Below are 15887 nucleotides of genomic sequence, written 5' to 3' on the forward strand. Positions count from 1 at the left end.
GGTTTAAGAACACCATCTCTCCTAGCAACCCCAGTTTAACATTTCTTCATTCATTTTCCTTTTGGGAGGTTTTACAAACATAACAAGTAGGTTGTGCCTGCCCTGCTATTCAGTAAGATTACGGCTGATCTTCAACTTCTCTCCACCATCCCCACTCTCTTGAACCCCTTCACAAAAAAAGTACAAGAACAAAATTGAAATTTTGTGAACGTGTAATTGCAAATGCTTAATCCACTACTGTTTGTACTATGGAACATGTTTGCACAGCGCTTTTCTTTCACAAATCTGTGAGCTCCAAGTCTCACAGATTAGTAGTTAACAAGTGCCAGTGACCGCAATGTCATGACTTGTGAAATGAAACCACTGAAGGACTACAGCTCTCTCTTCAGAGTTATGTACAGGAATAACGCAGCTTGGGCTGGAATGAGAGGGCATTTATTCTGATTGATTCAAGAGTTTTCTTTCCGACAATACAAATCATTGCCAGGTTAATTTTCCCATTTAACTTGGTGAAAACATGAAGAGTCCCAGAGATCCCATGCTTCCACTGTTTTTTGTCATCTTTCAAGTTTATTTTTCTAAAGTGATCCATACTTGCCTGTTTTCATTCCAACCCCAAATCCAAGGAAAGACTTTGAATTGAAAATAATTCATCAAATTACCTCAGGCACTCCCATTTTCCTGCAGGCTTCTAGAAAGTTTTCCACATTTCTCCTACATTTTGCCATGCTCAGTTTAGGCTGTAAGACAAGTACACTCTTTTTAAAAATTATGCATTTTTCAAAATGGTACAATGTATTGATTGATACAGAAACATAGGGCCTGGAACTATTTACACTTACAAGACATGGGCAATATTTCAGTAAGGTGGAACCTTGGGTTTTGCACTATGCTCCTCTGCTATTGGTAGCCATGCATCACTCAGTACTCTGTGAAATACCTTCTCGGTCACACAACGTGTTGAACAAGTGCATGCATGGATGCACTCTATCTCTGAATCTTCTCCTTGTTGGAGTATACCTTACCTGGTTTTGGTTATCTTCCCCTCATCCATTTAGATTAGCAGCAGTAGTCTTACCTACTCATCAGAAGATTGTGGGATCAAGCCCCAGTGCAGGACTTGAACACATAGTCCAAGCTGAAACCTCAGTACTGAAGGGGTTGCTGCTAAATAAGACTTTACATGGAAGTCCCCCATCCTGGTTCAGGTAAAAGCCCATGGCACAACTCGCAGGCCATTTTTTATTTCCTATGTTTGTGTGTAACAGCATTGAAAATCAATGCAGATTTTTAATCTAAAACCTATCCCTCAACCAGTAGCAAAGCAAATTAACTGGTCAGTCATTCCATTGTTACTTGGCATAGCATGTGAATTAGTCCCAGAAATTACCAGTACAAGTAACATACTGACTGTGGCACATCATAGCATGGCCTGAGGATGGTAAGAAAACTATCTAAAATGAACGTTCTTTCTCCTCAGCTTACATCAGCAATATTTTGCTTCAGAATTCAAGGAGAGAAGTGCAAACAGTTTTAAATGAGGTGAGCTCCCAACATTAGCTACTTTATCTAGATTGGTGTAAGTAATGATCCGTGGAGATGATGACCCAAACTGAACAGTTCTATCAGAGATAATAGGAACTGCCGATGCTGGAGAATCTGAGATAACAAGGTGTGGAGCTGGATGAACACAGAGGCCAAGCAGCATCAGAGGAGCAGAAAAACTGACGTTTCAGGTCGGGGCCCTAGGAAATTCTATCATGGTTTTTGAGTCAAATCCAGCAAAGTCTGTGGGGATACAGCAGTTTGAAATGGTGAGAGTAACATTATTGAAAGGAACAAGCAAATTTGGACCAATGCTTCCTAAAACTTACTCCAACCAGAGTTTTATTTGTGTCTAGATTTGTCATAAACTAATTAACAAGCAAGTGATCGGGATTAACTAACTGTGTAGGTATAATAGGCGAACAGTTGGGTCTGGTGTGTGGAAGGAGATTTAGGACTGAGTAATTAACAAACCCTATGCATAAAGATAGATATCTTTGTTTCTGACTTACAACTGGCTTCGATCCAGATTGACAATGAAATTCATTGTTATGATTTGTCATCAACTGTACTGTACTGTGTGACTAATACAATGGAAAAAGGCAAATACAATGGGACTTTTAGATAGCACTTGCTATATTCTGGACACATCGACTCTTTATTTTGACAAGGAATGCTGCCTGGCACAGGAAACACAATACATGAAGAAATTTAATGGAACTCAGGATCTGGACTCTGATTATTCCAAACTTCTTGATTTTTCACAAAGCAGGTAAGGGTCATTAATAAGAAATAGCGAACTGGTTCGCCAGCTGTTGCTGACCATGACCTAACAGCATTGCGTGCAACAAAGATCTCAACCTGAAAATAGGTGACTGTTCCCTTCTTAAAGCAAAATTCTTACCACTGCCGGTGATGGTACATGTATACTGAGCACAGATCGTGGACGGATGTGATTGACTAAATGACAAAGGACTACTCCATCCATCAGAGCTGTTCCAATCTCTTCTGGCAAAGTAACCTTGAGTCTTGTTTCAATATTCTGTTGAACAAAATTCAGTTAGATTTATGAGCAACTTCTGACCACAATTTAATGTAAGCATAGATGTGGGTTCCAAAGGTTCCTATTCCACTATTTGAAGACACTACATCTTGCACTTTACCACAAGCAAATAACGTTTAAGCAGTAATGAATTGTAGTGCGGCCTTACCATGGGTCGGCCAACTTAGCTAAAGCTGTTGAGTGATCATAACTAAAGGGCTTAGCTTCTTTCCTGCTTAGGGACAAACTTTATGAAAGGCAACAGCAAACATTTTTGACCTGACAGGGTTACGGAAGTCAGTCAGGGTGAACATTGGGATGGGGAAGGATCTGGCTTAGCTACAAAACCCCCACACTTTACTTACTATTAAGCTTTCTGCTCACAGTTAAGGGGGAAGAAAAGTTAGGAAAAGGATACTTTGCCCATGCCTAGAATAACCTTAACAGATACTTAAACAATATTTCTACTGTCGTCAACTTTTCAGGTCTGATCCAAGGTACAAGTGTTTGCCCTCTAACTAGACATTATAGCGTACAATACATTAATGATTTATTTCCTGCACAAGTGATAGCATGATAAATTGTCAAATGTAAATAACATGGGTTTATGTAAAGTTTTAAGCATTTTTTCAAACTATTAAACGGTTAGTCTGCCAGCCCATACTTTTCATTTCAAAGCCGTCATGCAACTTTGATATCCATATAAATCAAGAGTAAGATAATCAGAACCAACATCAACCATGCATGCATATTGTGAACTAAACTTCTATTGCTTGTGCAGCTATGTCAACACCTCACCTCCCGGAGTTGTTCAATATGCTCTTTCTCCTCTCTCATTTGTTCCATTTTTCTACGGATTGTAAATTGAGGATCCATGGATTCAAAATTCCGTACAGACCGAAAGAAAACTGTTGAAAACAGGTGAGATAAAAAGTTACAAGTTATAAAAGTGACCTGCCATAATCTCCTTTCCTCATTATTCCTCTATTTCACTTTGGTTACTCTAAGCCAATTAAGATTTACCATGAAGCATCCCACAAAGTGAGCTCCTGATTCAACAGCTAGAAGGCATTCTGTACAGGACAGCAGGGAGTACACAATTAGCTTTTTTTTAAAAATTAGACCCTTTGATGTTAAAAGATTGAATATATTTCTGTCATATCAATCAAGGCTCAGTGGTTAGCAGTCCTGCCTTTGAGTAAGAGAATTTTGGGCTTAAATCCCACTCTAGAAACAAGAGCATAAAGTCCAGGGTTGTGTTTTCACTGAGATGTTAAGCCAAGGCACTGGCGGCCCTCTCCAGTGGATCCCATGGTAATACATTAAACAGGAAGCAGGTGGAGGGACTGTCTTGGTCAACATTTATGTCTCAACAAACATCAATGAAACAAATCATATGGTTACAATTGCATTTATGTTTCTGAGAGTTTGCTGTGTATAAATTGGTTGCTGTTTTCCCACATTACATCAGATACCAAACATCAAATACTTGGGACATCCTGAGGTAAGTACAGGTGTTCTATGATTAGCTATTTTGTTTTATTCTCTTATAATGCAGTTCAAGCAACCGCTAATAAAATGTTATTTCTTTATATAAACTGTTCCACAATTTGCATGATTAATCCAAATTCCTTTATTTTAAAGTCAGGAGGAAAATAAAAACACCTTGCCACTTACAGGACACTCCATGACACAATCCTGAGCATAGCCACGTGTAGCAAGTCATGTGGTATTGGGATCAGTGGATTAGGACCAGTCATGACTCAGTGTGGCGATGGAGAAAGGACAACTTGCAAACTAAAGACCTTGAATGGTTTTAAAACATGGTAACATGGTCTTAGCAAAAATTTGTAGCTCAGGTCGTGGATGCAGTTGTTTGTTTGCTCGCTGAGCCAGCTGTTCCATGGTGTGCAAACGTTTTATTACCATTCATTACCATTCTAGGCAACATCATCAATGCGACCTCTAATCTGCACCGTTCCGAATTTATATGATCCTCTGGTGTGGTGGGTCTTGTCACTTCTAGTTCTGTTTTCTAGCAGCAGTCTGTATATGGGGTCTATTTCTATTGGTTTGTTAAGGGAGTCCCATGTTGAGAACCAGGCCTCCAGGAATTCCCTTGCATGTCTGTTGTTCGCTTGCCCCAGTATAGTCACTTTGTCCCAGTCAAACTGATGGCCTTCATTGTCTGTGTGTATCAAGACAAGTGAATATTGGTCGTGTCTTTTTACTGCCAGCTGGTGTTTGTATATCCTGGTCGTCAGTTTCCTACCCGTTTTTCCATTGTAATGTCTATTGCACTCGCTGCATGGGATTCTGTATATCACGTTAGTCCTGTTTACTGTTGGTATGGGGTCTTTAGTCTTTGATATCATTTGACACAATGTTGATGTAGGTTTGTGTGCAATCATGATCCTATGCGGTCTAAGGAGTCTGATTGTCATTTCCGATATATTTTTGATGTAGGGTAGTGTTACATGTGTCTTCTGTTGCACTGTGTCCTCTGACTGTCTTTTGTTTTGTAGGCCTCAGCGGACAAAACTTCTTGGATATCCATTGTCGGTAAATACTTTGTGCAGGTGTTCCTCTTCCATTCTCTGGAGTTCTGGGGTATTGCAGTGTGATATGGCTCATTTAAACAGTGTCTTAATACAACCCTGTTTGTGTATGGGAGGGTGATTGCTATTGAAGTTCAGGATTTGGTCCATGTATGTGTGGCCTTCCGGTACACTTGGGTCTGGAATTCGCCATTAGTTAGTCTCTCTACCGTTACGTCTAACTATGGGAGCTGTTTGTTGTTTTCCTCCTCTCTAGTGAATTTTATGCTTGCAAAGATGCTGTTAACAAACTGGTAGGTTTCTTCTACTTTTGTGCGTTCGATTATTACGAATGTGTCGTCCATGTATCTTATCCACAGTTTTGGTTATAGGAAGGGCCGTGTGTTCCAGACTCTGCATCACTGCTTCCGCGATGAGACCTGAGATGGGTGATCCCAGTACTGTGGCGTTCATCTGTTTGTATATTTGGCTGTTCAACGTGAAGTGCGCTGTGAGGCATAAATCTAATAGTTTCAGAAAGCTGTCCTTGTTGCTGGAGTTCAGGGTCAGTGGTCCTGGTGCACCAAGTAGTGTGGCTAATGTCTCTCTGGTTAACGGTACGTCAATGATGTAAAGAGTGCTGTAAAATCAAAGGAGATCATGATTTCATCCTCATCAATTTTTGTGTCCCTGAGCTGTGAGAGAAATTCTTGTGCCAAATGGTTTGAGTGTGGGGATCCGCTAATTAGGTGTTTAAGTCTCCATTGTAATTCTGTCACTAGCTTGCGTGTAGGTGTGCTTGATAAGGAGGCCAGCGGGGTTCCAGGTTTGTGTACCTTGGGGACCGTAGAAGAGGGGGGTTTTTGAGCTATCTGATTTCATTCTGAAGTAGTCGGTGTTAGTTATCTCTCCTGCACATTTAAGTTTCTTCAGTGTCTGTATTATCCTGTTCTCTAGCTGTGGTATGGGGTCAGATGCCACCTGTTGGTATGTGGCTGTATCCATGAGGAGTGCCTGTGCTTTCTCAATGTAGTCTATTCCATTCAGAAGCATGGTCATTTGTCCTTTGTCCGCTGGTAGGAAAGTGATGTTTTTATCCTTCTTCAGTCTTGCTAGGGCCTTTCTCTCTGCTGTGCTCAAAGTGTCTGATTTGTGTTTACGGTTAAGTGCTGGGACTACTGTTTGTCTGATGGCCTGTTGAGTTTCGTCAGTGACTCCACTGGTTTTCAGTGTTGACTCTAGTGCTGCTAAGAATTCTGTTTTACTTGCGCCCTTGTGGTTGTAGTTAAGTCTGCGTATCGGGACGGCTTCTTCTGTGTCTGTGAGTTGTCTGTTGGATAGGTTCCTTACCCATGTGTCTGCTTTGTTCATGTCATCCCGGTGGATTAGTCCAGTTAATTTCTCCTGTAGGCTGGGTCTTTTCCTTGTTTGAGTTTTCTGTTGTTTAGTGTTAATGATATGGTCCACTCTTGGCTGGTCGAATTCTGGTACAAAGATTTTTGCTGTGCTATTTCCCGCTCTTATCTGTGGAGTCGGTTGTGGGCGTTTGTGACCATTGCCCATAGCATTCTGCAGCCACTTTGCTCTGCTATTCTTGCTTGTGGATTGTTTAGTGGTGGTTTGTATTTTACAGTGCGAGGCAGTACCTGGTTCCGGAGGCATCCATGCAAGAAACGGAGCTGTTCGTGAGTAGCATTTTGTCAAATGGCATAGGCATCCCATTGTCGGGCCTGTTTTAGCGTGCTGTGCCCATAGGTTTTAAAGGCCTTAGCAAAAATTTGTAGCTCGGGTTGTGGATGCAATCTTTTGTTTGCTCACCGAGTCGGTTGTTCCGTAGTGTGCAGACGTTTCGTTACCATTCTAGGCATCATCATCATCGGTGCGACCTCTGCTTCGTTCCAAATTTATATGATGCTTTGGTGTGGTGGGTCTTGTCACTTCCGGTTCTGTTTTTTAGAAATGGTCTGTATACAGGATCTATTTCTGTTTGTTAATGGAGTTCCATGTTGAGGACCAGGCTTCCAGAAATTCCCTTGCACGTCTGTTCTTTTCTTGTCCCAGTATAGTCACTTAGCAATGCTATCAAAGACTAAAGATCAAAGACTAAAGACCCCATACCAACAGTAAACACGACTAACGTGATAAACAGAATCCCATGCAGCAAGTACAATAAACATTACATTGGACAAACGGGGAGGAAATTGACAGCCAAGATACACGAACACCAGCTGGCAGTAAAAAGATTCGACCAATATTCATTTGTCTTGGTATCACACAGACAATGAAGGCTATCAGCTTGACGGGGACAAAGCGTCTATAGGGACAAAGCGAACAACAGACATGCAAAGGAATTTCTGGAGGCCTGGTTCTCAACATGGGACTCTATTAACAAACCGATAGAAATATACCCCTTACACAGACCACTGCTGAAAAACAGAACTGGAAGTGACAAGACCCACCACACCAGAGGATCATATAAATTCGGAACGGTGCAGAACACCAATGCTTCAATTAGAGGTCACACTGATACGTTGCCTAGAATGGTAACGAAGTGTCTGCACAATGTGGAACAACCGGCTCAGCGAGCCATCAAACAACTGCATGATAATGGGGGGTCATACAATTTCTCCCCTTTGAGCCACAAATTTGATATTAAAAGTGAGGAATGATAATAATTGAGGTGGTTGTGAATTAACTTCTGTCTGCTGCTTTTGTAACAGACCAGCATCAGCTAAAGCCCAACAAATCACCAAATCAGATAATAAAGATTGCAATTCTGTCTTTTGGTTCTGTGTCAGCTTTTCAAGTGCGGTCCCCTTACTCTCATTCTCCATGTCCTGGCTAATTTTTGTTCCCCCAAATATTCATCCACTTATCCTGCAACAGAAGACTTGGGAACAGGTTACAAATATAGAGCTGTTAGCTGCATTGAGACTGTGGCAACCATTTGTACTCTTCACGGTTGCATGTATACCCTTGGCCCAGTTCACAATGTCCTTCCCGGGTTCCTGATGCTGCACTTTCTGATCCCACATCTCTGCATTTGCTCCTAATTAGTCACCCTCCACGATCCTGCTTCTCGGTTTGATCATTTTAATCATTTTTAATCATTTCAAACTGCAGCAATTACAGTAATGGATCGCGACACATCAGAATGCAAATTTGTTTGAAGGCGTGAGACAGTCAGCCTTCTCCCACACTCAAAAAAGCACTATTCTTGGAAAAAAAAGGGCAATGAGGATTATTCAAATTAATCTTGTAAGAGTGCCACAAGAAGGGCCCTCTGACGTTTTAGCTCATTTAGAGGCCAGGAGGAGTGGGACATAGAACAAATGAGTCAAGTGCAACAGAAAAGGAAACAAATAAGTCTATTCGAATGATAAATGATAAAAGTTGTGTGATGGTCCAAAAGAAGAAACTTCCAATTCTCTAACCTACCTAAACAGTTTTAAAAAGGTCTATTGTGAAGAATTCCTCTGTATCTTTTTTATTTAAATACATAAATTTGAAAGCATTCTTTCAGGATGTCACAAGGTTACTGGGATGATGGAAATCCAGGAGACACTGCCTATTTGGACATTCAAAAGCCTTTGAGAAAGTACTTTGAGCTCAGTTACATCACATGATAGAATTTACTGGTTTCAGCAGGAATTTGAAAATCTGCATTAGGAACTAGCTCCAGTTTGAGGACTGGAAAGATTGGGTTGGTGGGTGTGGTTTAATCTAGAGGAATGCCAAGTCCATGGCCTGACACTGGCGTTAAGAGAATGGTAAGTTAGTTTGCACATGATTTTAGTATCCTTGCATAACTTAAGACAGCAGAGGATCAATTCAAAGATGATTTAGTTGCACCAGGGTATTGGTTAAAACATTTGAAAGTACCATTCAATTTAAATTAGTGTCATTCCTATTGATAGGGCTAACACACAATACACACATCATTTCCAGGCAATACTGAAAGAGGTTAAGAAAGAAAAAGGGCGAGTCATTGTTGTGCACAAATCAACAAAGGTCAATTACCGATGTCAGAAGAGTTTTTAGAGCACTTTCTCCTTTATTGACCCTGTGCATTGTCTCTCACAGGAGAGTGCATGCATATGAATGGAGTTGTAGAGAAAGACATGTTCAGACATAATGCTTAGGACATCAATGATGTTAGGCATGCTCAGTACACCAGTTAGTCTTTTGTTACCTGTCAATATATTCATGCATATTTAAAACAGGAAAGCCAAATCATAGCAAGAAACACTTCAGGCCTAGAAGTTTGAAAATAGCCTTGCCATTTTTAGATATAAAAGTTAGGATATTAGCAACACAAGAGCACTACACAAGAAAAAGGATCAACAGAATAACCTGAAGCAGCTCATCTAGAACTAAATAAAATAAAAAATTCTCATGGTTTCTGGTTGGAAAGAACGTAGCAGTAGAGAACAGGATAAAGGAAAGTAAATTCAGCAGTGACAAAGTATAAAGGTTCAATTCCACTGCCAGGACCCTAACTACTCAATAGCTGTACCCTGGATCTTAAGCATTAATTCTGTTTTTCTCTCTAAAGAAATGGTACAAGATTTGCTGAGTTCCTGCAACACTTTGTTTTTATTTCAGTTCTCCAGCATCTGTAGTATTTTACTTTTGATTTAACTTCCTACTCCATATCTTTTCCACAGCTAATGATTTTATTTGTCATCTTTTCTGCTTGCAATTCTTTCCTGGACAGAGTTACTGACAGAGGAATGTCATAGAGTATAACAGAATGGAAACAGGCCCTTCAGCCCATTGCGTCTGTGCCAGTCATTAAGTATGAATCCACTCTAATCCCATTTCCCAGCATTTGAGTGCCACTTCGTGAGAAACAGAAATTCTCCACCACATCACCGAAGAAGGCCATGCTTCATGTGAAGCTAAATTTGGACCAAACCATTCAGTATTAAGTACTGTAAAAATCCTAAACTAATCCCATTGGCATGTTCTCCCCTAGTAATCTCCCTAACTTCATATATTAATTTGCATTTCCTGTCAAAGATGAACCAAAAATCATACCATTTCCAACTACATTATTTGCTGGGCATAAAGTCCTTTATCTATCATGCATACCAATCTCACATATTCCACATACAAATGTTATCTGTTAATTTTTGACATACTAGTGACTACTTTCAAGTTGTGTCAGCAAACAAATGGAAATACAGAGTGCAAGGAAAGGCCAGTGTAACATAACACGTTCAAACCATGGAACAGAGCTGAAAGGAGCAGCACACTGGCTGAGCTCCAAAAGCATTCATCAAACTTCATAAACAGACATCTTTTAATCACGCATTCCCATCCGACAAAAAAGGCAAAGCCAAAATCTCTTCTGCAATATATTAAACCATGTGGTAGGAACACTAACACTAACACCAAAGAAAACGTAAAAAACAGCAAAAGTTGGAAAAAGTTCAGGCACCCTCTGTGCAGAACAAACCAGAGTTAACGTTTCAGATGATGACCTTTCATCAGAGCTGGGAAAAGTTGGAAATGTAATAAGAATTGCTCCTTTCACAGTACTTACTAAAAACTATTACATTCCTAACTTTTCCCAACACTAATGAAATGTCAACCCAACCTGAAACAGTTTTTTCTCTTCACAGATCCTGGTTGACTTGCTGAGAATTTCCAGCATTTCTGTTTTTATTTCAGATTTCCATCCTCTGCAACATTTTGCTTTCCAAAGAAAAATATTCTATTTGATATTCCTAGATGCTTAAAAACAGCCAGATGTAGGCTTTTCTAGATTCCCTAATCAAGGAGGCTGAATGGTTCCATAGATTGGAGCGAGAGATCCCTGGCAGAGAGCCCTGTCCTTAAAAGAATCCTGTCAATAATAATCCTATCCTAGTGAATGTGCAATTTCTTCCTTGGCATCAATTACAATCAAACAAAATGATGTCTTCTAATGTAACCCACAGTAACTGAACTAAATACGGATTGAAAGTTAAAATTACTTGGCACCCACCCAATTTTAGGATTTGGAATCGGATGTGAAGAGGAGTCACAATGGACTCAAATTATTAACTGCTTCTCTCTCCACAGATACAGACAGACCTGCTGAGTTTCTCCAGCATTTTCTGTTTTTATTTCAGATCTCCAGCGTCCACAAAACTTTGTTTTTATTCAACTTTAGGAAGAGTTTCACTGTGCACGGTTTATCAGCTTTCCTTTAACACTAGTCCCAATTCATCTACCAAATCATAATCATGCTGTGAGCCTAACAAAGAAAATTCTAAACAACTTGCTGCTTTATTGACAACTTTAAACCTTTGCAAGAATTTTGAATAGGAGATTGGTTAATAGCTTCATTCTGTCTATTTTAATCTGTCAATTAATAGACTGATCACATCATTTGAAATCATAAGACATGGCAACACTCCTTACAAAAAGTCCAATAAATAGGAGCGAATTCAAGCCTAAATTATTTGGAACCATTCTAGAACATTTGAAGATTATGTTTGTGCTCAAACGTGGCCTAATATATTAAAATGGAGTTAGTTCATTAAGCGCACCAACACATAAACTAAGGCAACACACATACCATGACTTTTGTCTTCTTCCTGAGGGGTAGTGACGGTACTGCGTTCCTCTATGTGTGTCTGTGTCAACTCTCTGAAGGAGGGAGGAAGGGAGTCCAAAGAAGGAGAGTTGGCTTGGACTGAAGGTGGCAAGGACATAAAGTAGATACAAAGCAAGTCCAAGAGGCATTGGACAAATACCAGGTGGACCAGAAAAGTCAAAGATCAGAATTTATGCACCAGTAGCAGCCAATGCAAGTTTAATGTGAATCGATACAAGGTTGAACCGGGAAATTCAAGATTAAAAAGGACAAAAAAAAAGTGTGAAGAAACACACAACACAAAACAAATGAAGAAAAAAAACTGTTAGCTATCAGATACAAATCAAATCATGCAATTAACTTTCTGCCATGACTAATCTCTATATTGACATATAATGAAAACATGAGAACAATTACACAAAAGCTACAGTAAAAACTCATCAATGCTCATAATCACTTAGTTTAAATATTACACATTACAGCTGATCAAATAATGATACAATAAAAGAACTAAAGTTAGTGTGGGTTAATTATAGTGAACAACTACAAACTACCAGAGCAGAAACTTAATTCCTCCTTGGTTTAAGATCAAAATATGTGACCCCACCAAGCAAAACCTAACTTGACCAACAGGCTTGTGTAATGGTCATGAACCACCAATGAATTTTGGCAAGAGTCAAAGTGAGGGCACTATACTGCTCTAGAATCTATAGATACTTAGGATACTCTTTCTGACAATCTCTGATTATTTGCAATTGATCCTGTCCTCTCCTCATCACTTCAAATATCTATCCAATTTTTCTTTAAAAATCTCTGCCTCAGTCACTTCAAAGTCCTAACATTTTCTGTTAACATTTAATTGCAAATACACCAATGAAATTGGTTATGGTTTCATAAGACTCTTGCCTTATATATTTAGCATCTAGCTACGTCACCATAGTCCTAAAGGACCATTGGACTGCTCTCTCATCAGAAACAGATGACTGGTGCTGAGTTTAACCTGTGGCAAGGGGCAAGGTTGAGGAACTGGGGCCTTCATGGTGACCTCAGCAACGAAGGGAATTGATTCCTTGCTGTTACTGTCACCCTGCATCAAAAAGTAGTCATTTAGCCAACTGCGCTAACCTAGCCTCTAGCTTGTAGTTAATTAATAAAAGCACAGGTACTTCCAGCAACTTTCTTATATAAGGTACCCTTTGAGTTAGGTCCCATGCTCACATTTCAAATATGCACAAACAAAACTAAAAGTCGATGGCATATTTCTACGCTATTCTTTCACCTCTGGAAAATTATCTGAATAGTTTCAACTGGGAGGATGAGAGTTTGAACCTTCACTTACTCCATTTGGTCCACTTAAACCAAGTTCCCAGTGGGCAAGGGCCCACAGCACAAAATTAGCCAGTTCCCTTCACAAAGACTTTCCAAATAACTGGTGCAGGAAACAAATATGGCACACTGGTGCAGGTGAAGGCTCTTTTCTGAGATTGGCTAGAACAAACCTGGGGTAGATTAGAGGGAGTCATTACTGCCAATAGATATGGTTTATGCTGATACAGCATATCAGCAAAATATTCTACCCCTAGCTCATGAATTCGCAAATTGAAGAGGACAAAAGCAAAACAAAGCCACTTAAACTTCAAACACAAGCTGATACAGAGGATATAATTTGCTTACTTGCAATTATCCCCTCCCTCAGTGTTCATTAATCAGTATTCATCTATGAACACTTTTCTTTTATGTAAGTGGCAGCTCTGATTCTTTTACCTGTTTCAGTCAATTCAAATAAAAGTACCAGAAATTATGGCTAATCATGAACAATAAGTTCCACAAAATCCTAGGCTGAAGAATTTAACTGGGAAAAAGGCTGCAATTATAATTTAATTTTTTTAATGAAGCTCTGCATTCAGAGATAAATTGATAACAATTATACTTCTTTGTTACAATATGGATTCTACAGCTTAACGCACCGTCAGTGAGCCACTGTGACGCGTGGAAATCTGTAATTGAAAATAATCCAACAGTAGAAATAATTGTGGATATTTTACAGTTCAAAGTACAACCTCCCACTCATCAGTCAATGGGCTCTTTGATGTAGGGGACAAGGTCAAGCAAGCATTTGTTCCAGTCTTTACTGCTTTTTGAAGGACAATGACAAACATTTTTTAATGAAATGACATGGCTATTGCGAAAACAAAATAAATGATACCTTACTCCTACATCTTCCTCAGATGTTTCCAATTAAGTCACTAGTTACTGGAATGATATTACCAGATGTAACAACCACAAACTGAAACACATTGCACAGCTATAATGCTTAATTGGGGAGATAAGCAAGACTCGAATTAACGGAAGATGCGCAAATCATCACTCTTAGAACACAAAGGAAATCTAAAACAAAATAATATTGGTCTATGCAATGTTAGCAGGCAACTCCAAGCTTTATTGTGTCCCCCAGGCAACTGAATAACTCAAAACAGATACCACACACCCATTCTTCTTTAACTTCAAATAGAACAGCTCCAGAAACAGAAAACTTTGCCCATGATAAAATCTAACAAACTCTGGCTTTACTAATAATTCTAATGTGAAAATTATTGCAAACTATGATGCAAATAAGGGCACTAGAAATTGTCACCAGTGACCTATGTTTGAGATCATTCAATCTATTGACAGAAACGATACTAACAATGAAAGAGGGAGCTGAACTGTCAGTGCGGGTTTACAATGATCTATTGGGTATGGATTGGTCAGAAGGTGAACAAGATTTTAGAAACTAGTGGCCACATTAGCAACCAGATCAAAATTTGAAAATACAACTTTGAAAACCTCTGCATAAACCCCAATAGTCCCAAAGTATTTGAAAACGTGCCATAATTCACCAGAGTTACAAAGCTAATAGCTACGTAAATATTTTACGTCAATGGATTCCATGCTTATATGTCACTGTTTACGTTCCAAAGAGCAGTGGTCTCTTTACCTCACTTCCACTGAAAGAAACAGCCAAGGCTTTCATCTTTAACATAGATCTTCCACATTTCCTCCCACCACCTTAATGGTTTAGTTTTGAAAGTTTGGTCTAAATAATAGATGGCATTCTTGGAGGAATCCTTTCAAACTCACTGTGTACTGCATGAATAAGATGACCGCTACCTGTTATTGTGAGCCAGTTAAAAGGTTTCCTTACCAGATCGTGGTTTCAGTCCAAAGGGAGCAGTGGGAGATGCCACAGGAGACATTGTGGGAGTTACTGTAGGAGTCTTGTCTTCATCCTATAGGATAACAAATAAAATTACTTTTTAAAAACGCTCAGCTTAGTGTATCAGTGTGACAGTGGTAGCTTAAATTTTCTATATAGCAAAGGTTTAACGTGCAATTGGACATTTTGTTTTAATTCTATATTAAGTTGGAACAGCATCTAACTGCAAACGTGTTCAGTGATTCACTGACATTACTGTGACAATGAACAGATTGCTACACTTTATAAACATTTTGAAGCCACATCCCTGCCAAGAATACTTTCTTTGAAAATTTTTTTTTTTAAGTTTTGAGATGCAGCAGGGCTGATATGTGTTAAGATTTAATATTCCTCTTAGTAATGTATCAAGCTGTTAAATGAAATAAAATCAGCTATATTATTGAAGATAATTCATGACTTTACATCACTTGTTGCAACAGAAATACAGAAAAGCCAATTTCAGCAACCTGTCTTAACTCTGATCTCATTAGAGCTGGACAGTTGTACCATTTCTCAGCAGAACATTCTGATGGGAATGATTATCTGATGCAATTTTTATATGCATCTTTTTGAAAAGCAACTAATCTATTTCTCATCAGGCTGCACTTGGGAGTTCAAGTGTATTCTTCGGGTAAACAAGGTGATAGACAAGGATATTAATTGTACCAGGAGATACATGCATATTTCAGATCCTTTTTAAAGGCCTCTGCTCTTTTTATATTTCCATTGTAAATGTTTATGGCCTCACTTATAACAGAAAATGTTGATATCACATCACACTGCAATCTCAGAATCCATCTGAAGTCACAAGTTTTTGTGTTTATAACACAGGAAAAAGGTTGACAAAAAGTTTAATTACATGTTAAGATTTCTAACAAATTATACACACATCTTCAGAAGAGGTCCAAATGCTGTGGGAATCTAAATTCAATAGTACTGCAG

The 15887-nt window shown here is 39.2% G+C and overlaps 1 protein-coding gene across 6 annotated transcripts in view; it reads right to left on the minus strand.

The window, feature by feature from the left end:
• lrch1 (leucine-rich repeats and calponin homology (CH) domain containing 1) overlaps positions 1-15887 on the minus strand; it is a 176743-nt gene that overhangs the window by 17507 nt on the left and 143349 nt on the right. For 4 of the 6 annotated variants that reach the window (XR_007263209.1, XR_007263208.1, XM_048602883.1 and 1 more), the window contains 5 exons: positions 14895-14979; positions 11693-11809; positions 3386-3495; positions 2450-2587; positions 663-740 (listed from right to left, as the gene is read on the minus strand). Coding sequence is in view for 3 of the 6 variants with exons in the window: in XM_048602883.1 (XP_048458840.1) it covers positions 663-740; positions 2450-2587; positions 3386-3495; positions 11693-11809; positions 14895-14979 (528 nt within the window). In the remaining 3 variants the exon portion in view is untranslated. The remainder of the gene's footprint in view (positions 1-662; positions 741-2449; positions 2588-3385; positions 3496-11692; positions 11810-14894; positions 14980-15887) is intronic. The other 2 variants (XR_007263210.1, XM_048602885.1) reach the window with 1 other exon arrangement.

The sequence above is a fragment of the Rhincodon typus genome, chromosome 11 (assembly GCF_021869965.1).
Source record: "Rhincodon typus isolate 14 chromosome 11, sRhiTyp1.1, whole genome shotgun sequence".
Taxonomy (NCBI): Eukaryota; Metazoa; Chordata; class Chondrichthyes; order Orectolobiformes; family Rhincodontidae; genus Rhincodon; species Rhincodon typus.